The sequence below is a fragment of the Seriola dumerili genome, unplaced genomic scaffold (assembly GCF_002260705.1).
Source record: "Seriola dumerili isolate Sdu_G_001 unplaced genomic scaffold, Sdu_1.0 BDQW01000025.1, whole genome shotgun sequence".
Taxonomy (NCBI): Eukaryota; Metazoa; Chordata; class Actinopteri; order Carangiformes; family Carangidae; genus Seriola; species Seriola dumerili.
Window position 1 is genome coordinate 19465895 of NW_019174280.1, and position 27724 is coordinate 19493618.

The 27724-nt window shown below is 38.4% G+C and overlaps 1 protein-coding gene across 1 annotated transcript; it reads left to right on the top strand.

Moving 5' to 3' along the window:
* Positions 1-204: 204 nt before the first annotated feature.
* On the top strand, positions 205-25455 carry LOC111235820 (DNA (cytosine-5)-methyltransferase 3A-like). The gene is made up of 6 exons (XM_022764383.1): positions 205-289; positions 6867-7097; positions 13982-14089; positions 23819-23942; positions 24350-24387; positions 24544-25455. The coding sequence occupies exons 2-6, from the start codon at positions 7029-7031 to the stop codon at positions 24697-24699; spliced, it is 495 nt and encodes a 164-aa protein (XP_022620104.1). The 5' UTR covers positions 205-289; positions 6867-7028; the 3' UTR covers positions 24700-25455.
* The last annotated feature ends 2269 nt before the right edge of the window (positions 25456-27724 follow it).

The following is a 27724-nucleotide window of genomic DNA, read 5'->3' on the forward strand; positions in this document are numbered from 1 at the left end:
TTTAGGACCCCGCGGAAACTTTCTCTCCGGTGCGGCAGAGCCTCTGCGGCTCGTGAGAGAGCGAGCAGGTCGGTTGAAGAGAGAGAGAGAGAGAGAGAGAGCGAGAGCGAGCGAGAGAGAAGCAGGCGGGGGAGCGCGAGCCAGCAGCGGAGAGAGAAGACCCGGTAGAGCGCGAGGAGGGAGAGAGAGGGAGAGAGAGAGAGAGTGAGAGAGAGAGAGATCGAGAGTGAACGAGAGGAGAGAGAGCGACGACCGTCAGGGTCCGGGTGCCTGAGGGACGGACGACACGGTAAATATAAACATTACATTTTGGCTCGTGAACGCACACCGGTACCCGTTATAGCCGTTAAGTTAGCTACAGTCATCTCCTAAAGTCATCGCTCGCGCGCGCCGGAGCCAAACCGTTGGTTCTGTTTTAGCAGATGATGTGCGCGTGAAGACGGAGCGGTTCGTACACGGGGCGAGTGAACTTGGGGACTTCTTTTGAACGGTGGGAGGAAAACCACGGCAACCGGACAGCCGTCATTTGACGAATGTGTGTTAAACGTTGTCCGGTGGAGCGTGCACCCCCTCCCCAGGCTGCCCCAGGCACCAGCAGGTAACGTTAAACCGGAGCGCACCGTCCTCTTCAACCACCAGATGCAGACAGACACATCAGCGCGCGGAACCGTCGGCTCCGCTGAGAGCGAGCGAGCGGGCACGCGCCTGCCGGGGTTAACGGGTGCATTCGGTCTGAAACGCGCCCCCGTGTGTGTTTTTTACCTGACCCAGTAAAGCTTATCGTCGCTACACACTCGGACACGTGTCTCTCACCGGCTGCCCGCCCCAAACACACCCCCGTCGGGATTATACGCCGTTTATGTGAGGCCGTCCGGCAAAGGCCGCGTGAGGTCGCTCCCAATATTAATTGTCATAAAGCTAGGCTCCGTCAAGCTAGCGGGAGTAACTACGACACTTCCGGTCTACTCTTTAAAATAAAAGCCTCATCGACGAACGTTATAGGCTGAGGTACACGCACATTTGTTTGCGCGCGCACTTCTCTTATCAAATGATCTCATGCAATTTATTGTTGAATGTATCAATAAATATATTCCAGGTTGTCTTCCAGAATCTCTTAATTTGAATTAATGAGCTGTTAATGCAAGATTTAACTTGTCTTTTAGCCTGAAAATGTTGTTGGGGTGCAAATTATTTCATTATTAATAAAAATGCAAATGATGCCATTGATTTAATCAAAAACAACAGCATTCAAAGTTCCCCAGAGCAAGGCTGGATTACCAAGCCGACAAAGTGGGTAATTGTCCAGGGGCCCCAGAACCACAGGAGCCCCAAAAGTACTAGTCAACATTATTTGACTGTACATAATTTGATTTATTGCAAATTAGTTTGACCAGTTACACCACTGAAGTTCAAAATCAGTTATGACAGGTCATTCATCCTCCATCTTGCAGCCCTTGTTGTGAAGAAGAACTCTGAAAATCTAGTAATAATTTGGGAACGTAGTATTATTTCAACATAGGAAAACTGAGTGGCTGCTACCAATAATTATTTTCATTAAAATGAAAAATTGAATTACATGAAAAATGCCTGTCATCATTCTACAAGACCAAGTTGAGACAATTATCCAAAAAAGGAGGGGTAAAAAAAACCCTGACAAACAATAAAAACCATCCAAAACTGGGGTGATAATGTCAAATGTTCACATTTGAGAAGTTGGTACCGGTGGGTTTTTGGCATTTTTGCTTAAAACGACTTAAATGATTAACTATTATAATTAATTACTTAATTATAAAAATGTTCCCAACTAATCACTTAATCAATTAATCATTTCAGCTTTAGAGTACTGGTTAAAACTAACAAATGGTTGCTATTTTTAGGTTGATCTCATTACTTTTAGACTCAGAATATTAAGATTTAAATACTTTTAAGGCAACAATACATGAAGTATTCTGCATCTCCCAAAGAGAATTTTTTGCCTGGCAGTGTGGAGAAGGTTTTGAAACAAGCCTGAGGACACACACATTTCAGAAACTGTAGTTGAGTCATTAAACCAAGACAAATCTGTTTACTGAAAGCATGTTAGTGACTTAATTGTTGAGGGGTATTGAACTCATGACCTCAGGTGACCTTAGCATTTCCAAAATCCAGCTATGGCCTTATATTTCCATGAATATTGACCTTATGAAAATTGTTAAAGTAAGATGTACCAGCCTTTATGAATTTGTTACTTTGTACTCAACTACAAAACACCTGTTTATTTGTCAAGATGACATGATTAAAATATAGGCCTCATCATTCACTCCAAATTAAGTCTCTCAAGCAAAAATGTCCAGCTCTGAAAAAAAGACTACTGATTCCCAGAGGAGAGCATTCACATGTAACAGTAGCAAAAAACATGTTAACAGGAGAGGAAATAGATGTGAAGAGCTACTTAAATCAATTAAGTAAGACAATAAAGAAAATTATATATTTTATGCTTTTATTGTGAAGAGAGATCACCCACTTCCTTGTCTTGTCACTGACTCTCACTACCTTGACACACCTCTGAAGCTTTTTCTCTGCGCAACCATTTCTCCTCCCACCAGTACAGGCTCCTGCTTGGGCCTTTGACTATGGTCTAATTTAAACCACTGCTGGCATGAAGACTGGAACAATTTAAATCAGTGTATATACATTTGCTGTAGGAGTGTGACGTGTGTGTGTGTGACCTAAATACGCAGAACTTGGAGGAGTCTGGAGCCTGGAGCCTGGAGCTCGTGCAGGGAGCCCCCGGGGGTGGTGGGGTGGATACTGTACACCCATTTCTGCAAAGTTTCCACCCCTCTCTTTTCCGTTGGTAACACTGGCCGGCTGCCTGTTGTCTTTACAGTAGGTGATGCAAGGCCACAGCGTGAGGAGTGACATACTGTACAATACATCTTGAGCAAAGCCAGACACATTGGCTGCAGTCAAACTGTTCTTAGATCCAGATCACTGCTGAGATCCAGTTTTCTTTTAGGTACTTGCAAATGTTACATCGAAGCTCTTTTTGTTCTCAGATTGTGATCAGTATCACACCAGTATGAACAAATCACTCCTAACTAACTTGCAAAAATACAGGAACAAAAACTTAATACAAGGAAGGCTCATGCAGAAGTAAATAAGTGAACTGGAGGCTATTTTGACAAACGCCATCATGTTTTGTACAATGTGTATGCTCGTGCAGCTTAGTTCTATCCATAGAAAATAAGTCGGTTCTATTTATGTATCTAAAATCACAACTCAAAAAAATCTCTTAAAAACATTCAATGGGGAAAAAATGGCTGAAATATCAGGAAAATCCATTAAAATGTTATTATAAGACATCACAAACAAAGATCAGATCAACAGTTTCACTGCAGATCTGAATCTGTGCATGAGGTGTATTAAACTAAGAACCACTATATGGCAATTAGTTTGTGGGTAATTTGATTGGTTGTAGATTAGTTTGGGAAAGTGAAGGACGATACAAACTAAAGCCCTAAGGACCTAACGGCAGGTTGCATGTTGTGGTGGTGCTGATAATATGCTAACATGGTGCATATCCCTAAATGAAAAACTGACACATAGCAAATGTGTGGCAGGACAGTGCTCCATAATAGGCATACTGGTTGGTTTCTTGTTCTCTCTGTAAAGTATAACGAAGCTGCCATGTGTAGTCTGCAGTGTGTTCTGTGCTAATGGGTACTTAGCGGTAACAAGATACTTACACAATGCAAAGAGAGTGGGAGGAACTGGTGTCTAGAACCCCCCCCACTAACTTTTGCCCCAGGGCCTCCAAGTAGCTTAATCGGCCCTGCATAGTCACACTACTTCCGGTTAATACTGCATCACCAGATAATAACACTCTAGAAATAGACAGAAAACAATCTTTGAAAAATGAGTTAGTATTTGACCTTAGTTGACCCACTGTGTTTCGTAAAAAGCCTTAGTAATAACTACACTTTGTAATATTGAATAATTGTGGCACTAACCTTTAAGCCCATTATTTTTAAGGCAACTATAACTGATAATTTACAATAACAATGTTTCAAATGAAAATTTGTTTTTGAAAACAATGTGACTGTGAAAGGGGTCCCTCACAGTGAGGACCTAGTGAGAAAGTCAGAATTATCGCCCAAGTTTGGTGCTCTGCTTGTCATCACTGAGTTTTATAGTGACTTTCAGCTCAGTTTTTAGCCACAACGTTACCCTCACCGCTCCCATTGTGTCATTTTTTGCAGCAGCAGGCAGCTGTTTTCAGAGAAAAGGCTCTAAAAACCTGCTGTACACTACCTGCTCAGCACCAAACAGCAGACAGACACAATTAGAAACTAGCTGGGGAACATAGTGGAGCATTTAGCAACTAAAGAGCCAGAGATTTCCCTCAGGAGCTGGTGGAGAGCACAGTGGAGACCAAAAACAGAGCAAAAACAGTGACTACTGGTCTGAAATTCATCAGGTGGATAAAAAACAAGTCCAAGTGAATGAACAACAAATTAATTCTGGATGTGTGAATAAGCAACTGTATTCACCATATCAACTTAAAAGGTGATGATTTGTCAATTTTGTGTTCACAGTTTATTTATGCCCCCAAGTGGCCAAACAATAAGTTATTGCAGGTTTAATGTCAAATTTAGTGAGCACAAAATCAGTTTGAGTTGTAATCAATAACTACATCAGAATCTGAAAACATATCAGGAAAAGAATATGCATAGAGCAGGTGTATTGTATACAGAATATACCTGATTCTGTGACCTGATCGAGAATCTCTGTCCACTGCAACTAATGATTAATGAATCTGTTGATTATTATTTTATGAGATGTCAAAAAGAAGTGAATAATGCAGATGAAAACTTCCCATAGCCCAAAGTGACATTTTCAAATTGCTTGATTTGTATGTTCATCAATCCAAAACTCAAAAATATTTCATCATATATGATGAAGAAAAGCAGCAAATCCTCACATTTGAAAAGCTAAAACAACCAAATGTTTGACACTTTTGCTTTATTGATTATCAAAATAGTGAGATATATTAAAGAATTTTCTTTTGATCAATTAACCGATTAATCGACATTTTTCGTTGCAGATCTAACATTAGTCAGATCACTGAGTACACTGTAGGAGGGACAGGAACATGAGTAATCAATGTTTTAAGTCGTTGAGAGGAGTTGCTTCCTTTGCTCGCTATCTTTTAATCTGCTTGCTTTTTTTTGGAAGAAAAGTTAGAGCAGAGCAAATTGTATTGGATTTGACCAAGAAGTGAAACAACATGCTGTTAGACTCCACCAACGTTAGGCTTCCCAGTGTGATCAGTCAGCTCCTTCATGTGCCTGAAGGACTTAAAGTATGAGTAGATATGGGCCTAATAGACAGATATGGGCACATTCTGTTGAAGTCTGTTTGCCAGTAACTGCTGGTAAACGGCCTCTAATATTCTCAAGTGCCCAAAATCTGCCAAAACAAATGGAGAGGACTGTGAATGAAAACACATTTCAAACTAAATGTTTATGAATTCAGGGTTTTACAGTCAAAACTTGTTCTGAGCTTTTGAATCTGTCCCTGCGCCCTCTTGAAGACCGATTACAGTTTAAATTCCCTTTGTTCCTGCTCAGTACTTTTGTCATTAACTAACTTCCATAGACAAAATAATGTTAATGAGGATGATGAGGCAAAAGAGAGCCAAGATTAGTCCAAGTACTTACAAGGTCACACATGGCTGACTCTCCACTGAACAGCTCCTTCAAAGCAGCCGCCCATTTTTCCGAAGTAACACCACTAGTGAACAGTGTCACATTTATTGCTCAAAAAAGCCAAACATTTGCTTCCTACAGCTTCTCAAATATGAAGATTTGTTGTTTTCTCGTGTTTTATATCATTGTAAATCAGATCCTAGTAGGTTTAGGAGCATTAGTCAAATAAAAAAAGCTATTTCAAGATGTCACCTTAGTCTCTTAATTTAACAATTGCTTAAAAACAAGCAATATATCTATAGTCTTGATTCCTGTTAGCCTTAAAACACACACAAGGCCTTTTTTGCATATCATTCACTCTCTCTCTCTCTCTCTCTCTCTCTCTCTCTCTATGTGTCCTTTTTACATTTACTGTCACAAAGGGATGCCAAAAACGATAATTGATTAATCAGTAATGTGAATAATTATCAGCCTTGGGCTGTTTTGAATGAGGGGTTTGCTTTGCCCATAAAGCAGATACAGTGTCACTATCAGATAAATGAAAGTTGTTGAAATCTGGAATAAAATTTTCAGCTTCAGAGTGTTTTGGTCCCCTGTTTAAACCATGGTTATAAAACATGTGCGGGAAGAACAATCAGATTTTAACCACGATTTTTACCTGCAGCCATTTTGTGTAATGAAATGGGCACACACAGGCCACATCAATCATAGTGACAGCCATGTTGAAAACTACCCTGATTCAAGCAGATTCCTTTGAGGACACCTGCATGTTTGTGTTCATACGTGTGGTCATGTGTGTGCATAAATGTGTGTGTTAACCCGTTACTGCTCAGAAATGGAATATTTTTCTGCTCTGCATGTGCAGGGATCCCGTCTATTAACTGTAGTTCATAGAGACACACAGTGACACACACACCTGTTGTACAGTCATGACCCGGGGCTTTGTGTGTGTGTGTGTGTGTGTGTGTGAAAGGCTGAGAAAAAGGTGGAGAGACTGAGGAGTGGAGAAAAGGGGATAGCAAGATGTCAGCCACATACTGTGAATGATTTCTTACTTAAACTTGGCAAATTTCCTCTTACAGTATATCCACTCATGTCACGCTGTGTGTGTGTGTGTGTGTGTGTGTGTGTGTGTTTGTGTGTGTTTGTGTGTGTGTGTTTTGTTTTTTCTCCCAGGAGAGGGGGAGGACAGAGTGAGCGAGTGATCGTTTGACCAACCGACCGACCGACAGACAGCTTGAATGAAGCCACACCTGGTGCTTCTGAGGGCCTTTCCCATGTTTTGATTTGTTCCATTTTTTACTTTGTACACTTGGTTTCACTGAGCCGCTCCTTGCCATGCCGTCCAACAGTCCCGCCGCCACCGAGCCGCCCCAGACACCAGAGAACGACGCCTCCAATGATGTGGTGAGAAAGGGATTATTGCTTATTTATACTGTAATTATTCATTTATTTGCAAAAGCCTAAATGATTTCTGTTAGTTCCACTCCAGACTATACTCATAGCACCATATCAGTAATGCTACTATAAACATCACTGCTATTATCATGACTATAATACATATTACCAGGAGTTGAAAAAGTTCTCTAAGTGAGTGAAACCAGCAGTAACACAATGTAAAAACATATCAAGTTAAACACAAAAGTCCTGCAATCAAGATTTTAAAGTAGTAGATAAGATTTAAGATACATGTATGGAGTCAGGAGTGTGCCCAAACAATGCTGTTTCTTAACATTAAAGTGTTTAGAAAATTGAATTGATAAAAGTTTAAGTAGGAGATGAATTACTTGTTAGTAAATATCTAGACTCTATATCGGGGCATGAATGTATATAATAATGATTAAATGATTTTGTACACAAAAATGTAATACAGTGTATTCCAAAGATGAAAAAATAACATAAAAACAAATGCAAGAAACAAGAACATTAAAACCATAGAACAGATTTTTTAAATGGAGAAATCAAAGAGAAATTGAAAAACAAATAATTTTTTTTTCGAAAAGTAAATAAAAGAATAATCAATATTAATAAAGCAATGTTAAAATATAGTTGATAGGTGTATTTATATATGTACTGAGTGTATCTAGACATGAAAGTGTGCAGGTTGTGAAAAGTCAAGCTATCTAAAACAAAATAGATTATCTCATTGTTCTATATTGAAATAATAATAAATAAGGAAATAAATTATTAATTGTTTATTTACAAAAATCCCATTACACAGCTTTTTAAGAATGTATTTATGTATTAAACGATTATAATTAAACACAGAAAAGGTGGCACAAAAAATTGGCACTCTACAGACTCCATAAAAATGTAACAGGCTTAGCAGCAAGTATCAAAAGTAAAATTACTTATTTTGATGACTGGTCCATTTTGGAGTGTTAAATTACTGATGCATTAATGTATAAGCAGTATTTAAGTGTTGTATAGTAAGTGCAGGTAGTATAAACTAATTAATATACTGCTGAGTAATTTGAATCATGCTACTACATCAGTTTTATGGAGGTCATTACAGTGTAGAGCTAATTGTTTTATATGCAGAATGTATAGTCATCAAATTCCGTGCATACAGATATTTTCTCACTGTAAATAATGCAGATTTAAACTTAAATACTCAAGTGTTCGTACTTCAGAATTTAAGTGCAGTACCTATACTCCCCAAATCAATGCACCTAATTCTCCACCAACAACTCTTACCACCACCACTAAAACTACTTTTACTGTTGCTACTATCACTACTCTTAGTTATTGCTTCAGTTATTATACATATTGAAATACTAATGCTGTTATTTTGGCAGCCACAGCTATTATGCAGGAAGTATATTCATCAGATAAATGTTTCCATTTAAAACATTCAATATTTCCCTCTGTAAATAGTTTCATAAGTAGAAATGAAAATACTTATAAAATGGAAATACTTAAATAAAGTGCTAGTACTACAAAACTGTATTTCATATGCAGAATTTAGATATATACATACCTAGTTTTCCACCTACATCTCTTACCATCACCACTACTACTACTTCTACTGTCACTACTATTGTTACTATTACTGTTGTTATTGCTGCTTCTATTATTATACACATTGAAATACTACTACTGTTATTTTTGAAGCTGCAGATATTATTACAACCACCACCACTATTACTACAGCTATCATTATCACTACTACTTTGGCTTCTCAGCATGCAGTTGAGAGCTTTTTTTAGCCAACACACACAGAAGATCTGGCAAGTCAGACTGTGTGTGTCTGTAATAATTAAACTTACAGTTATTTATTTACATTCACTACAGGCTCCTCTGCATTCCACACAATCACCCGACCACATGCAGGTGAGACGAGTGCAAGGTTTCGAGTCTCAAACAGTCTTTTTTACTTTACACAAATGAGCACACACACTCACAAACACACACATTACCACACAGTCAGACATACACGAGGTGAAAAATGGCTCCTTTCATTTGTGCCCCCAGAGCCCAAGGCAGCCCTCGTAAATCTGTGAGAAGTTTGAAGTTCATTCTATAGTGCCGCTATATAAAGAGCTGTCTTACTCGCTTACTTCCACATTCACACAGTGGCAATGAGCCAACGTGCACAAAGTTTCCCTTAAAGAGTGTGTTGTGCTTTTTAACTTCCTGAGACTTAACTCTCTCTGTGTTTCTCAAAGAGTCAGAAAGGCCCAGAGAGAAATCAGAGTGAGTCACGGTGTTTGGGAAGACATGGCAAGTTACTGTTGGAGAATAGAGGTGTAGGAGGTTTGACTGATTTCAGTTATAATCCATTGCACATGACAGAAGCTACTGTTGAAATGTTGAAGATAGAGAGACATTTCTCAAATAACAGTAAAAAAAAAAGTGGCACCCACTCATTAGAAATAATCTCTTTATCCCATGAAAAAACAAAATGCAATGAAAATGAAAGTGAAATCAATGTTTGTTCTTCTGTTTGGTTTTGGTTTTATTTCCGCAGCTGCATTTGTTGTGAGTGTGAGCTCATGAGGAAATAATTTCAGAGCCTGTAGTTGAGTATCACCCTTTTTAAATTTGTGCAGATGGAGAGTTAAATTAAGAATGTTTAAATAAAATGATTTGCTTGCAGCTGTAAAATCAAGCCCAAAACTCATATTTGTGACCTAAATTTGTTTTTTCTGCTGCAATTGGTGATATACAGCCATAGGCTTTGAAATTATTCATGAACATTACTTCACAAGCTCAGGACTTAATTGACCTTTCATTTTAGTCCATGCATGTCTATCATTTTATAACAACTTCAACATTGACTCTATTGTAAGCACTGCTCCTTTCCCTTAATGCACCAAGCAAAGCTAAAAATCATCTCTGACAACTTAGGTCATCTTTCCTCTCTAATGTCTTAGCTGCCAAGTGCCAACATTAATGCTGCACACAGTATATGTTGCAAACTACTAAGACAGTTTGAAGACAACATCCTGATCATGTGGACAGTGCTGTTCAAAGCCTTAAGGCCTCACTATGCTTTAAAGGAAACTAGCTCATATGTTATGTGAAGGTGAAGAAATACTATTGATTATTTCAGTGATATGATTGCTTAGAATTAGACATCTGCTGTCATACACATGTGTTTGAATGTATTAAGTCTGAAAAGAGGCTGAATCCAGATAAAAGAGTCTTGTATTTGTTCTGTTGACAGCTTTATTAAGCAATGATTACACGAGTAGTGGATTCAAAGTGAAATACAGAAAGAAAGCAGAAGAAAGAAAAGGGGATAGAAACAGAGAGGAGGATGTGGGGATAGGGAAGAAAGAAAGGGGACAAGCTGTCTGCTGATGATGGGATCCTCCTCTGCCCGCCTGGTTTGCAGTCTGGTTGCTTAGCAACTGCAGCAGCCTAAAATAACCTGCCGGGAGACAGAAATAGACCAAAGATATATGGACAGATTGGCTACTGTGTGTGTTTGTGTGTGTTGACATATTCTTGAAAAGATTTGGTTGAGTGGTTTTCTCGCTCTGTTGTTATATTTGACTTCAGTTGTGTTATTTTCTTTGTGTGTGTGTGTGTGTGTGTGTGTGCTTTTGTTGCATTTTCAGCTCATGATTGAGTACAGTTGTTTTGTTAAAACATGTGTGCATGTAAGTGTGTAAGTGTGCGTCGTGACATAGGCATATGGACAGCACACCAGGCCGACAGGCGTGGGGCCATTACCCGTTCTAGCTGGTTGCTATGCTGATCGTCAGGGAAGTGACATCAGAATGTTTAGTCAGCACGGCGGCCCCGTCGGAGACAGTTGCTAAGCAGTTTCTGCACCTTAGTAACCACTCCACTGTCACCGCGACAGAGGGAGGAAGACATTAATGGAAACAAGGCTGACAGCAGACAGCACACAGAGTCAGGTAGCACTGACTAAAGCAGGAGAGAGAGTCGAGAAATAGAGCAGGTATTATTAGAGTTAGAGAGTACAGTGTGACTTGTTAAACAGTCTTTCCTGTGCAGCCCTACACAACAAAAGAGTGCAGGAGAGTAGGGCACACAGACACTCTAGTACGTATCTTACCAGAAGCAAAACACATAGTGAATGTAGCTCTGATCAACAATAATAATGATGGCAACAAGAAGAGTTGATCTGACATTAAGGGGTTACAGCATAGTTTCAGAGCCCACACACACAGCTGCCAAAACCACACTGCAGCTGATGTGCACATCCTCAAAAATGTACCCCTGTGTTCGGGCTACATAGAGACCACAATAACTATGATTGGCTGCTTTCATTTTCATCCTCAAGTTTCTGAAGCAAGTTATCTTCTCTTTTTTGGCAAACCATTTTCCAGCTCAAAACCTTCTGCCCACCGTGGTAGCTGCTCTCCAGCGTAGGGAACGATAGAGCGTCTTTCTGATGCCTGTCATTGGTTGCATTCCTGTGTACATCACTTGCCACTGTTAAAGCTAGCAAGTTGGGCAATTAAAAACCATATTCCTTCTGACTGTTGATTTTAAAGCTGCTTGGTTCACTTCAGCAATACAAAAGTCTTAATGTTTCTTCCTTTTAACAGTGACATTTATTTCATTTCTGCCTTAGGCAGTGATGCACATAAAGAGTGTTCAAATATGAATAAAAAGGCCTGTAATAAAAATTACTGCAGCTGGCACATTCCTGCCTCCTGGCTAAAATACTAAAATACTCTTAAAGTAACAGGCCTAATCTCTTATATGATGAAACCACATTAAAGGTTTGACACTTTTCACTCATGAGCAGCAGGTGTTGCTTATTGTATTTGGCTCTTTCGCATGTTGTCTTGGCTGTAATGAAAATTTTTCCACAGACCCGAGACTCTAAGCAACTTAAACTTTGCCCAGAGCCGATGTAAAAATAGAAAGTGCGGACCTGACCCGGGTTCAGTCAGACCCTCAAATTACTGGGGATTGTATCTATGCAGAGATTACTACTGTGGGGGAGAGACTCACATCTAATCTGATTGTGATTGAGTGGACTTTTGGTGCCTTATATCTAACATGATTCACACCACTCAGGCTTCTCCTCCCTTCAAGCCACTGTCTCTACAGTGTAGTGGCTCTTTTTGCATGCATTAATTATTTATTATTATGTCATTGAAGCTAGAAAATACCCACCAGCATCAGGCGCACAGGCACCAGGAAGTCCTAAACCCTTTGTTTTGAGTCCTAAAAAAGTCTTTTTCATTTCATTTTTTGTGATAAAGCCAGTGAAAATAGTTAAACAGTTAGTTTATAAAATTAACAATTAACATAAAATTTGTATTTATTACTTTTAAACAGTTTCTTCATATGGGTAATCATGAAATTCAGTCTTTTCACTGTCATTATTCATCATTATTTGACACGAATCGTATCAGGACTAGTATGGGTGTAAGAGTCAGTGTCATCAGAGAAAAAGTCCAATCTGTGAGTCACTACATTCAGAAAAACTTGATAACATTTAAAAGCAAATGGATAAGGTGTTTATTTTCTCATTCTTATGACACAGTTGCAATTATATGTAATTAGCTGAGTGTTTACATCCAAAATTGTGTAAACTGAGGTATCATCTCTTGTCTGTGTGGTGGTCCCAATGCCTAACTTTCCCCCCAGAACACGTAAAATGAATGGCTGCTGTCAGATTGCCACTGAGGAAATGACTGAAATTTGCTGAACACTTTTTATTACATAATTGTAAATGTTTGGGCCTGGGGAGGATATCAAATCACCCAAGTCATGAGGCTTAAATTCAAGTTAGTCATGACCTGTTGGTGCTGAAGTCGAAATTGCAAGTCTCTTTTGATTGAGATCAACTCCACATGTCTGCGAAAAGGCCTGTAAACCAGCGAGCCGCCAACCACACTGACATAAGGATGCTGTAAAAAGGGCTTTTTAGTTTGACATGATATAGCAAATTAAAAGTGAAGACAGAAAAAAATGTTGGCAAATGTTATCTCAGCTCATATTGTAATCTCATCAGGCAGTACCTCCCTAACATTGATTTTGATCACACACTATCTAGTTAAACACAGGTGCAGCAAGCTATTTTTATTCCATATATCACTGTAAAATTACACCACTGCTAATCTACAACCCCTCTGTACTGCACCACTTTATCTCTGCTGTGAACTGAGCAGAGGAAGCTGTTTTAAACTGCTGAGATGAATTCATTTAGGTTCAAAGTTTCACATGAGGTAGCAAAATAAAGAAATGCAGAAAAGCATAATGTTATCAAGGTTTTGACAGGTTTCTGAAAGACCTCAAGACCTCCAATGAATGATCTAAGTTTAATGTCTTAAAAGTGATTTAGTTTCTTTTTGTTCTACATATCCAGACTCACTCACTCACAGGTCTGGTGGTACAACATGTGTCCTGTACTAAAAGTACTAAACACAGCTGGATTTCATGTCTGTAAACATATAATTTACTGGTTTTCTCTTTCATATTTTGCCCCATTTATAGTTAGAGAACTGCTTTGTTCAATCAGAACTTGGTTGGACTTTGAGACATTTGTTTTTTAAGTAGTTTGTTTTTAAATTGGTCTTCAGTTTAGCTTCTTTTCTCTAATGAAAAGGTCATAAAAACTGTGAAATTTGGCTCTTTAAAAACTGCAGATACCCTGGTAATTGGAGACTATCAACGCTATGCTGCTGCCCTTTATTCATTTTATTCCGTTTTCCGGTGCCTACCCCGGAGAGTTTCTTAACCACATTGCCTTGGATCATTGTTGCTTTAATGCGGCCTCACTGCTGACATCAATTATAACTTCATACAGTCATTTGATTGGCTCAGTGTTTTGATGTGGCCTCTCTATAACTGGTCAGAGTGAAGATGGAGCAGACCAGGACAGTCCAGAGGAGGGGACGCCAGCGAGCCCCCGCAACAAGCGCAGAGTGGGCCGCCCTGGCAGGAAACGCAAACAGCTGCTTCCTGTGAGTACTGTAATTATAGCCTGTCATTGGCCTTTGATGCTTTAAACCATGGCAGAGTGATTGATAGATGTGTTCACCTATACAAAATCCCACTGTCCAACCTGAAAAGACTTGTTAAACATGCATGCACTGTTTCCTGGAGCACTTTAATTCACATTTATACAGACTGTCAACCACAGTCAGCTCAGTTTTTTTTTTTTTTCACAGAAATCTGAGGACACACTTTTCCTCTGCTTTCATGTTACATTGAGACACTTTTTCTTTTCTTTTTCTTTTTTTTACCATCACTGTATCTAAAAACGGGAATCCCCCTACAATATGCACTGGCTGATTGCAGGGCTCAACAGTCAATGCATACTCTCTCCATCAACATGTAACGTTAAGCTTCATTTCCTCATAATTTTCAACTTTGTCATCATTCTCACTTATCAACATGGCTGCATCCCCCGCATTTTCCACACACTTGCTGTTATCACTGTGCTTAAAGTCACAGAAGAATCTTTTGCATCAGCAATGTGATGAGTTTCCGATCTAAACAGAACCCATGGCCTGATATAATGATGAGAGGAATTTCAATCAGATCATCCACCCTAACCCCTAACTCTACCGAATACAGAGCGATAAGGAGCTTTAGATGACTGTTGGTCTCCACCCACACCTCTCTCACATCTTGTTAGTTCAGGAGGAGGGAGAAATGAATAAATTAAACAGCAACCGCAGTCTTTGGAAATGTAAACAAGTTTTGTGATATCTGAACACACACTTCCTACTATGATATTTCTCTGCTAACTACTTGGTACAAGCGAAGTTTGATAGGAACAATTAATACATCTTCCTCCGACTCACGAAACTGTCTTGACTGTGTCCTTAAAGCACAAATGAACTGTCTTTACTTTTTTTTTTTCCTAACAAATTCTGTTTGTTTAATGGGATTTCAAAGACGGTGGAGCCATTTGTTTCTGACCATTCTGTATTCCCATTGAAAAATTTCTTTTAATGAAATCATCAGTGTTACTTCTCATGGAAACATGAGACTCTCCCTGGAGATGCAATGATCATATAATTTTATGATTTTATTTTGTCTCTGAGAAATCTTGTTGCTCATTTTGCTCAAAGTACTGCGATACCTTGGCCGAATGCTTGTAAACTCTATAGACTGTAAATCTAGAGCACTTTATTAAAAACATTATACTGTTAGATCCTGACTGATCTCGTTGGCATGTCAGGAGATTTAAATAATCAGTCAAGTTAATGATGCTGTGCCACATGTGTAAAATGTGCACACCTCTCTTAATTTGGAGACCTACATATCAGTCCTCCTCTTGGGTGATGACTGCAGGTGTTTGATCCGCTGAAAGTAAAGGAGTCTAAATTATAGCATACGTACAAGATTATATTCATTGACATAAACGGCAGTATTGATAAGACACAGCAATTAAACCCAGCCTACATAAAATTAGAACTACAGATTTTATTGAAAAAAATCAAAAACTTTGTCATTGAAGTTGTGAACTAAACGCAGCGTCATAGTTTCTGATTTTATTCAAAAATTGACCAAGAATTTAAAACTGAACTGATTTGAGCTGCAGTTTGAAAAATCTGCTTTCTCGTAACAGAATGACACTAGGCAGAATGCAAATATGACGCACTGACATCATGAATATGCTAATTAGCGTATTACGTTATCTAGCGACATTATTCAAGCTTTAGCTACTTTCCATTGAAGGTAGTCATAGGTTCCACAACAGAACCTCACACATTGACTTTAGACAGTCCAGCCATATACTAGGTTTGGACCTTGTCTTGTTTTTAATTGTAAAAGGGTCTGTTGTCATGTTAGTTTGATACTTAGTTAACAAATAACCTCACTCAGATTGAGCTGATATGAGTATTTTGAAGTACCGTACATTATTTACAGACACCTTTACAGTGACATCAAAATGAACAAAAAATAAAAACGCAACTATCATTCAAAGAACAAAATGAAAGACATAACAGCCAAATGCAACCGATCTGGCTTAAGCTGCTCATTACCAACTACAGAACTTTTGATCACTACTGAACTGGTAATTGCAAAATCTTTTAAAACAATGACCAGTACTGATCACAAGACAAAGTATATAAAGTTAACTTTAGGCCATAATAGGTATAAGAGGAAATTTATACTCACACATTTGCTCATGCTCGACCTTTTTACTTTGCATGTTTGCACGTTTTTAAGGAAAACTTAGTAAAATTTGCAAATTTTTCCAGTTCAGTTGTAGTTTTTTTTTTTTTTTTTTTACTTTTAGTTGGGGGCTGGCTGAGTACTTTTACTTTTACAAGGTGACTGTGTTGCTCACTGTACTTCCCGTTTGTAAGCTCCACTTGAGGTTTAAACTGGCAACCTTCCAGTCACCTTTAGGCCAGCAATAATAGTAATCTTTGCTGCATTATTACTGTAATGACACTGTACAGTATATTTATTCACTCTGACTGACAGGTCAGGTCTTTGGCAGCTCCTCTCCTCCATATTTCTCTCTTCATTCACCCTCTCATCGCTCACCGTATGTGTGTGTGTGTGTCCTTGTGTGCTGACTGAACTGTGTGGTGGAATCAGCAAGTCAATATAGCTGATCAAACAACGACCCCAGTGTGTGTGTGTTGTGTGTGTGTGTGTGCATTCATGTGAGGAGAGCAGGTCTGATCATGCTTTGATGTCTGAGCTCTGACAAGACAGGCAGGATTAATATAAATCCTGTTGTGCGCGCGCACACACACAGGGCTGCACTATGAAACATAAGTGTATGACAAAAGGTGTGTGTGTGTTTGTAAGTGATGTTTTTACTTCATTATTGGCAGTAGTTTTAGTAGCTTTATCAACCATAGTGCTACAGTAACAGAAGTAGTAGAAGTACTAGCAGTAGTGTAAAAAGTAGTATTAGTAGAATCAGCAAAGTAGTGGTAATAGTAGTAGTAACAGTAGTAGTTATAGTAGTAGTATTAGTTGTTGGTGTAGCAGTAGTATGGCTAGGAATAGTGGTTGTTATTGTGTAGGAAGTGTATTGATAAGATTCAGCTATTAACAAAATAACATTAGGACTATATACTTTATCACAAAAAATAGTACAATACCCATGATCCTTAGCTACCATTGCCATGGAGATGAAGTTGTCATTGAAGTTGTGAACAAACCACAGCGTCATAGTTGCTGATTTTATCCAAAGTTGACCAAGAATTTAAAACTGAACTGATAGAAATATCAGTAGCACCAGTAGCAGTTGTTGTAGTACTATCATACTGTGATACTTGTAGTACAATCAATACAATAAGCAGTATTATTAAATGTAGTTGTACATACATGTACTTGAAACAGAAGCTTCTTGGTCAGTGAACAGTGCACTGCTATTACTCTCTCTGTTTGTCTCTTTCTCTCTCTCCCTCTCACACACACACACACACACGCACACACACACAGTGGAGTGTGTCCAGGAATAGAGCTATTGTGCGAAGCTCAGCTCAGGGTGGAGCTGTCAGTGACACAAACTATAGAGAACGGAGAGGGAGGTTGCCTCACTTTTTCCTCCTCCTTCTCCTTCACTTCTCTCCTTCATTCACTCATTCACCTCTCACACAAGAACACACAAATACACACAAATTATTACAGTAATGATGATGGTTTCATGGATGATTAGATTAGCTACATGGTCCTTAACTATTTCAAGCTTTCATTTTTTCTTTCCTTTTTTCTTTCACGTCTGCTCTTTAGTTTTTCTTTTTCACTAAACTTAAGATAGGTGTCAGTCTCTTCCTCTTTCCTCTGTCTTTTCTCCCTTGTTTCTCTCTCTTTTTTTTCGCCACTGGCACCATGTGCATAGCAGCTGGTGAGGTTTTTATATGTGTGTGTGTTGTGCTTGTGGCTTCTGCTTAAACACTTCAGAGTAGTTTGAAGTACAGTAGGAGCAAAGAGGTATATTGGCACATTTCCCAACATTTACACAGTACTTTAACATGAAAATCCCCCCACGGCCACAGTCTGCCGTGATGTCAACTGGTATAAATAATGGAACTGTTCATGCACACTAATAACTAGATTTTATCTAGTCCAACGCTAAACTATAATTATTTACTGTCAAGGTCTTAACTTAGACTTAGTGTGTCTTGATAACCGGAGATTTTGGTCTGCTTTCGTCACATATGCAGCTCAGTCTGGTTTCTTCTGGGGTTTCCATTTTGTGCCCAAAACCACAAAGATCACAGAGAGATTGTGGAAAAATTGTGGTTGTGTTCCCAGTGTTTGACAGAAAGTTTCATAATTTGCGGCTGGTGGATAAAAAATAACTTTGTGGGACGAAAAGTTAAACAGATTTTATAATACAACTAACACTGCAAGGTCCTATATTACTTCATTTATATGTTCTCTATCACACTTTTCTAAACCATGTAGTAGTAGCTGTAGTACTAGAGGTAGTGAAAGTAATAGCAGTATTGGTAAAAGTAGTAATTATAATAGTAGTTGCAGCAGTAGAAACATAATAGTAGCAGTAGAGAATGTATAGCATTATAGTAGTAGTAGGAGTAGTTAAAGTAGTACTAGCAATAGTGAAAGTTATAACAATAGCAGTAAAGTTAGTAATATTTATAGTCCTAGTAGTAGTAGAGGTTTTAATAGTAGCAGTAGTGGTAGTAGCAAAATAGCACTAGTAGTAGTTGTAGTGTTGGTGGTAGTATATAATAGTCGTACTAGTACGTTAGTCATGGTGATGTAAATGTAGCAGTAGTAGCACCTGTAGTAGTAATAGCAAACTGTTGAGGAAGTTTGATGACTGGAGGCAAAGTAAACTATAATTAGCTCATTACAATAATCTGAGTGTTTACATTCATTTAATTTCACTGAAAAATCTACTATAAAAGTCAGTGAAAAAAATATGATCCTGTGTTTGTAAATATCCGACAGTCCTTTTTAGTTTCTTGCGTCTTCTGTGTCATGAATCGTTTTTTGTAAATGGAGTGTGTCAGCGTGAAGATCAAAATCTTTGATTGTAAAATCACTATTTATTGCAGCTTCCAGATCCAAATTGGACACTTAATTAGTGTTTTAATTTAAGGCAGCTGTGCTAGAAAGTAGTTGACAGTGCTATTTGTAAGAGAAACCATGCAGTATGTTTTCTATTACCGTTGATTCATTACAGTCAGCATCATTTCTAATACACATACAGTAAGTCTAACATTTTTCATTTCCACCTATTCTTTATTTATATGTATGATTTTAAAATATTAGATTATATATTTATGTTTTCATGTTATTAATAAACACCCTCATGGAGATTTAACCAGCAATGCTAAAATGCAGTATACTCTAATGGATGTAAATGGGGGGGGGGGCTTAATAATAGATACTAGAGCTGCATTCATTAGTTGCAACAATTGCATTGTTTTAGTAATATTTTAACTAAACAGTTTGATGCTTTTCCTTGTTGTACATGATTAAACTTAATAAATTAAATATCTTCACATTTTGCACCATGGTTCAGACAAAACATGACATTTGAAGGTGCTTTCTTGGGTTGTAAGAAATTATGCAATGCAGTCTTTTTTATTTGACATTCTGACATTTTATGGACAATTAAGCAGCAGATTCACTGATAATGAAAATAATCATTAGTCACAGCTTTAAGAGAAACAACTGTCAGTTTGAGATTATACAGTGAAACAGCAAAACAAACTGCATCCTCCACAACAACTGAACATTATTACCGTCATGAAGGCAGGACTGTTGTATTAGACAGCATTAGTTTTAGCTATGTGTTTCTAATAAACCTCCAGCTGAGTGTAAATGTGGTTGAGCTGAGTTGAGTTGAGTGTGTAAATTTGGTACATCTGTCCCATTTCCCTCTTTTGCTCTTTGAAGATAATCACACCTCTGTCGACTACACAAAGACATGGTGAAAAATGATAAATAGAGATCGTAATCTGTAGGTTAGGGTTAGGGTTTGTGCTTCAGGAATCAATGTTTGTTGATCTTTCACCATTGTTAGGTAAGGTTCTCAGGTTTGTCTTTATTTGCTTTTGAGAAATTGCTTTTTTAGCTAGCTTAAAGGCACAGTTGATCTAGCAGCTTGGGATAGCTCCTGTAACCAACTGCCCCACAGGACAGCAGGTATCTCTGGAAGTGAAGCAAGAAAAGTAAAATTGACAAAAACAGATGCAAAGCCTTGAGCCTGAAGATGAAAAATATTGTTACTTAACATTGTTGTTTGTCCAGAGGATGTTATTTTTCTGACTGACACTGATGCAAACAGGACATAGCTAAAGCTGAGACATGTTCACTTTGTCCAAAACACAATCTGGACAAGATTCACGGCTACTGTGACATGAGCTATTAATAATAACTGGTTTTAAAAAGTGCCTGCTGTGCACATATTTCTGCCCATATGTGCTACTTTCATCTGTCACATTGGTATTGGAAAGAGTCACAAATAATTTTGGCCCGTCTGGACACACTTCTCAATTTGGTTGTGTTTGCTGCAGAGTAAATAACAAGTCACTTGACTTATACATCTTTAAATCAACTACCATACATGTATTTTCTATGTTAGGTTTGCTTATTTTATTATTTTTGGTGCACTATTGTTTTATTGTTTGCCACATCCTGTTCTCAGCTCAGCCTCCCCCTGGGTATCATCAAAGTTCCATCAAACCTGAAAACCTGAAACCCGCCCTTCATTGGCCTGCTTTACTGTGCACACAGCTCAGGTTAGAGTCTGTCAGCTGTGGAGAAAAGTCAGGTACTTTCCACACTGTCTTGTCATTCAAGATCAAGGTTGAATGTTGAGTTTAGAGGAAGTGTGGGTCAGTGAGGAGTCATTTGAAACCATAAAAGACAACAAAAACCACCAGGGTACATGCAAGTTGCACTTTCTGTGTCTGAATGAGTTAATGCTAAATTGAGCTAAATTTAGCTACTCAGGTAGTCAGCGCCTAAAAATGTGTTACAGTTTTGATGCACAGTGGCAAGGGTTTGGTCAGACTTAACTTTAATTCTCTCAGTACAACTTTAAAGCTGCATTAAGCTATTTTTTTTTTTTGTCTCACTGAATCAAAAGTGTGAATCACCAGCCCAAATGAAACCCAACCAATGCACCTGCTTTCACACAAGGAAGTGTACAACCGGCTCACAGAGGCCCGACTGTACACTTCCTGTTTAGCGCTAAAAGGCGGGGAGGCGAAGTGACTGAAGAGCGTCGAACAGATAGCAACCAAAAGACATCCAGATATTTTTCTCAAGAGTCTGTGGACCAAACCAGGGCTGATTTGAATTTACATTCGACATGTGACCAAAAAGATGACTGCAAGTCCAGATTCCTCTGTTTCTGCTGAATGTGTAAGTAGTCAGTTGTTTGCTTAAAAGTTAGCTGTAGGAGCTGATATCTTTTTAGCTCCTAATGGTTAAAAGAAAAAGCTTAATGCAGCTTTAATTTGATTTTGGGGTTAAAGCGATAAATGTTAAGGCCATGTGTTCTCATCAAGAGCACATAATGGTATTTCATGTGCACCTGATAGATGCCAGTGCACTCATTTTAATTTAAGTTTAAAGAAACATATTACTTTCATCTGGGTTAATTCATACCATGATTTTGATTGTTTTGTGCGCAGTTTTAGAATTCATGTAAGCTAATTTATTGCAGTAATTAAGCGCCCTGAATTTATATTTTGCTAAGCACATGCTTGATTTTTACATAGCAAGTTCTACACTGATTTCAACCACTTGACTCAAGTGGTTGAATTTAGTTCATGCTTTTGTTTGTTTAGTTTGAATGTGTTGTGTCTTTCACATTTCCTGCATTGTATGGAGTCTATGAAATATTGATTTTGTTTTTCCGGTCAAGTCTATTCACTTTCATTTTAGCAGTTTCCTAATATTTGTTCCAACTTCAAGTCAACATGTCACATAAACAGCCTCTCTGCTAATGATTTAATTATAATATTTAGAAATATTTACCAGGGTAAAACACTTAAAATACAGATTATTAGTAATTATCTTAATTTTAGGTATAACAAAACATTTTTGAATTATCAAAGTCTTATCTGCTGCTAGCTCTGTAATCTACCTCTATTGTCTGTTGTAATGGTTATTTTCATTATATATAAATCTACCGATTATTTTTTTGGTTACTCGATTAACCCTTTTACGCTTAATATGCCAATAAATAGTAAAAAATGTTTTCCACAAACAGAGGTTGTCGTTTTGTCCAACCAGCAGCCCAAAATCCAAAGATAATCAGTTTACTGTTATGTACAGTATGACAAAGAAAATCATACACTTCTCACATTTGAGAAGCTGAAACAGCAAATATTTGACATTTCTTCTTAAAAAATGACAGCAACGATTATTCAGTTATCAAAATAGTTACCAGTTATTTTTCTGATGATTTAGTGTTGTAGCTCCAATAAAAATCCTGCTGCATTTCAGAGCTTGAGTCTGCATCAACTCTCAAATAAGTGACTTTATACATGCAATTAGCTGTTTGCAATTATTTTACCAAAAAAAAACAGAACACATGAATGCATAATATTACATTTTTGTGTGTAGGTGGGATGTTTTGGGTACTAAAAGCCTTTAAGCACAAAAAATCCACCTATATCAAACTCATGTCTTCTGATTGAGTATCCAGTATTAAAAGTGTGTGCTGGTGTACTTCAGTCTGTCCCGGGGCCCTTTTAGTCACCTTTTGCTTTCTGTGCCTTTTACAGGCCTTCTCACCTGCTCATTACAGCCTTTGTGGGCTTGTTAGCGCTAGCTGGTGTTAGCGTAGCCTTTGAGCTTGACATTTACCTCTGCTCTCCACTTTTTAACCACTCGTCTATAAAATCTGTTAGCCTGTTAGCGGCACACACTCATAAAAAACCCACTGGTCTTTTCAGAGCAGACACATGATCAGAGTTTAGCACAGTGCTTCTCAAACTTTTTCTGGCATGCCTCCTTCAGAAGCCGGAAAAGGTTCACCATATTTATCAATCACTAACAGTGATGGAGAAGCGACTAATAAAAAAGAATCAATGTTGAATTTTGGTGAAATAAAGATCAGCACGTTAGCATCAGCAAACTCTTGTTTGTTTATTTTCCCTGCATAAATCATATTCATTCAACTTAGTTTCACTCCATATTCCTCCCCTGGTCGTCCACGCCCCCCCTGCAGTGGTTCAGTGTCCCCCCTCAGGGGGGTCACCACCCAGTTTGAGAACCACTGGTTTAGCATCATTCATGTTGCTGAGCTAATGGATTTTTTGATTTTCATATAGGTTATTTTACATTGTATGTAATTTTAGGCTGATGTTATGGATGTTAGCATCATTTAACAAACATGCTCATTAAACATTAGCACTGTTAATGACATCAACAGTACTCCCCTTCTCATCTCATAAGTGTGTGTGTGTGTGTGTGTGTATGTGTGTGTGTGTGTGTGTGTGTGTGTGTGTGTGTGTGTGTGTTAATGGGAGTTGAAGGTGTGTATTACTGAGCCTATGCAGACATGCTCTGCTGAACATACCTGCTCTGTGTTGTATTAACAAGGGCAGACTAATGTATTGCAGTAGCTCTTTGATTGTGTGTGTATGCATGAGCTTTATGTGTGTATAAGGCCTGTACATGTGTGTGTGCTTATAATGTTTGTCGAGTGCTTTGATGGGTCTACATGAGGGCAAGCAGCAGTTTTCTCAGACCTAGACTGTGCTCTGTCTGTTTCCCAGGAGATGGCGACCTCTGACCCCTGTGCAAATGCCCCCCCAACCCCGCCTGAGGAGCCGGAGGCCTCCCCCTCCCCTCGCAAGAAGCGCGGGCGTCGGAAACTAGAGCAAACCGAGAGGAATAAGGGTATAGCTTCAATGCCAAGTCATATCATTTCAAATAATATGACTTTGGTCATTTATACAGTAATTTAAATGGTTAATTTATCTACAGAAGCTGATTTAAGGATTTCCAGAACACAACAGCTAACTTGCTATCAATTAAGATGCCGTAAAGATATGAAATTTACAATCCTGACAGTCATGATCTGTGTAATTTAGAAAAAAAATAATTCACCCACAAGTCTTCAAGAGCACTTGTTGTCAGTTTACCTGAAATTATAATAACTTCCAGATTGCAGTGTTTGAGGGCATTTCAACTATAAATATGTATGCTGGGGCCAAGTGATGAAAACCATGACTTAACCTCCTCATTACTTCTCTTGTTAAATCTGTACAAATGGGCCATTTCCTGTAACTTCTCTTTTCCTGCAGATGAGCCAGACGACAGAAACTGCGACTCCCCCAGAGAGGTGAGAAAAGCAGTCGTAACCCTGTCTGTGATGTGTTTTTTTTTTTTTTTACTTCCAAAAATGAGCAGTACAAGCAGGTTTAAGAGCATGGTGAGTGTATAACAAGCTTTTCATGTGTGTGTGTGTGTGCGTGTGTGTTTGTGTGTGTGTGTGCAGGGTGAGACTGGGAGGCTGCGGAGGAGGCCAGTCCCCAGAGTGACTTTCCAGGCTGGCGACCCGTACTACATCAGTAGGAGACAGAGGGAAGAATGGCTCAGCCGCTGGAAGATGGAGGTGGGAGAGAATCAGGTCTCTGTCTGTGTGAATTTATAGAACAGTAACATGGAGGCTTGTATTTCTTTTGAAGAGGCAAATCAAAATGAAAAGGCTTCAAGTAAACACGTCAGTCAGAGTAAACTAGGCCGGTTTGAATTGGGTGACGCTTTTGGCAGAGTGTCATTTTTCACATAAACACTCCTCTGGATTACTACTTTTTAATTACGGAATATCTTTATTCTCATATACTGTATAGCTGCATTGGATCTGTAGTTGGGTGCTCTGTATTGGAAAGCATTCAGAATACAGCTAGAGACGAAATCCCTTTGAGAAATTAAATCAACCTTCACAACAGAATTACACTGCACTTTGCACTGGGTGATAATTGCTTAAGATGTTAACGCTATTGAATGTGTTAGGGATATTAACTCAGTATATGCCATTTCTGTTAAATGTTCATTTTACTCAAATAAAATCAGAGAGCAGTCATAAAAAATAACTTATGAACATCATTTGTGCTGCGTAAAAATGTCCACTGCTACACTCTCACTGCGACATACAGTTGTATGCAAAAAAATTTGGGCAAATTACACATTTTGTTGATTTGTTAATAACACCTGCAGCAAACAGACATTAAAAATGACCCTTTCTTTGAGTTTTAGTGCACTGTTAATTTCTATTTAATATACTAGAACTCCACTTGTTGGAACCTGTAAGTGGAGATTAAACCAAAAGTGAATCACAATATAGTAAAACACAGCTGTAAAAATGTAAAATACTCTTCATAGGAGAAGTTATGATTGCTGAAAACTACTGTACATTATTAAACACTCAAAAATCTTTACATCTGCTTATTGTACAACTTCATTATAGTGTGTTAGAAAAACGTTTCCTAAATGTTTTTGTGAAAACTAAAAGTGGGATTGTTTTGACTGGATTTTGAGTTTAGTCATTCTCAGTGTTACAGTTGCAGTTTCATTTAGCACCATAAGACCTGTAGCAAACACTGTTGCTGCTTCTATGCTGCAGTAGTGAGGAAGCCCATCATCTCATAATGGGCAAGTGTCAGTTTTAACTCAAACTTAAATCATTTTTAAATGGTTAATACATCCATCAATTTCATGCTACTTATCCAGGTCCAGGTCGTGTTAATTTAATTTTATTTATTATATCATTAGGAGTTATTGTGATATACTGCTGGGTGGGGCTGGAGGAAATGTGATACAAAATAATTCTAGGCCTGTCATCGCTAATGGTTTTCTATCATACTTTAAAGCTTTGGCAGATAGGGTCTTGAAAGTGGTATTAAACTGCCTTCTATATGGTATTAAAAAAGTCTTAAAAAGTCCTTAACTTTAAACTTTAACTAGGTGAACCCTGTAGAAACTCTGCACAGTGACTTAATGCATTTCATTATCTAACAATAATAAGGTCATCACATTTAGCTTTGTTTTACAGTTCTTTCATCGCTTTCTTTCCTTCTCAGAAAAGAGATTTCCAAGATCGATTAGAAGTTTCCTCTGGTTCTGGCCCATTTCGCTGATGTTAGTCATTGCCGACGTTTGTTGGAACACATCTTCAGTTTATTTCACAAAGGACTTACGTCTGTTTTGGGTCAAACCATAAATATTTAACATCACACCAACCACTGACATCCCAAAATATTTTTTTGCCAACATCATCTTCATCTTCGGTTAAACATGCACTCACTGTTGGCTTCATGCCACGCTGCTGTTTTGCAGTCTTCCTGCCCTCCTCTGCTGTAGAGTGTGTTTGTTTACACTGGAAGGGAGCGGACTTCCCTCTCATGTACACACACACACACACATACAAACACACATACACGCAACGGTCTGGTGGAAGATGAACTGTGTTCTTTCAATGTGATTGGCCTTTTTCAGTGACATTTACTCAACACTTGACACAGTGAAGTGCCATTGAAAGTGGAGACGGTGCTTTCCCTTTCTGTGGCTGCAAAGGCCTCTCATGCAAAATATTTGTCTCTCAAAGAGATTTGACTGTTGGTTGATTTTGACACATATTTCCCAACAGTGCACCAGTGGTAGATTCGAGCACTTCGATATTGCTTCAAAACAGTGGTTCCCAACCTTTTATTGTCGGCCCTCGTCAAATGGGTCTGAGTACCTCTTCATCGTATCCCTCTGGTGGGTTGTTTTCACGGCAGAGAAAACGCAGTAGTGATTAGGTTTGGTTTCTTAGTAGGTGTGGTCACCTTTGCACTTTTACTGCTACGACATGGAGCAGCAGAAACTTCATGTTTCAGTCATTTAACTGTAACGTGCTTGCCTGCTAACCAAAGGTGGAGCTACCATTGAGGCCACAGAAGTCATGCAGGACAGGAATGTTTCTAGGAATGTGGCTGGTTTAATGACGTCATGTAGAGTTCACATTCACATATCAAACATGTTGCTGTTTTAAAGGATGAATTAGATATTCATGTGACACTGAATAGACTTTTTAGAGTTTCTTAAAAAAAAAACAATTTCAGGGCAAAAATTTATTATAATTTTTTTCTTTTTTGTCATTAAATTTAGAGAAAACATTGTTTAGCTATATTTTCATTTAAATATAATTTTACAGAGTTTGGTTATTGCTAGTCAAAAATGTCTTAAGTTGGTGGGGCTCTGCTGGAGGAATTTGAACTCATTAACTCAGTATTTCTAAAATCCTGGCTACAGAAGTGTTGGTAACTAGTTTTTATGTGGCGTTAAGGTGTTTTAGCCATCCCAGATTTGTGGGAAACTGAGGTGTGTCCTGTGCAGTTAACTTCTCATGGCTTGAACATTAGTGGCTTTTGTGACAAGAAATACAGAAGTGATCCTCACACCATTTTTAAGCTCTTTATTTTCTTCCTGAACACAAACTGCAGAAGTACCTCTTGGTATATGAGTACCCTTGGTACACTGCTCTAAAGTGGGCCCTTGCTGGTGCAGAGGTCAGACAAAGCACTGTACTTTTTTAAACCATCATTTAAAGTCACTATAATGAGCATTTTTATATTAACAATAGATCACATGACTACTTCTATGTGCAAGAGGTCACTTGCAGTGACAAACCCACA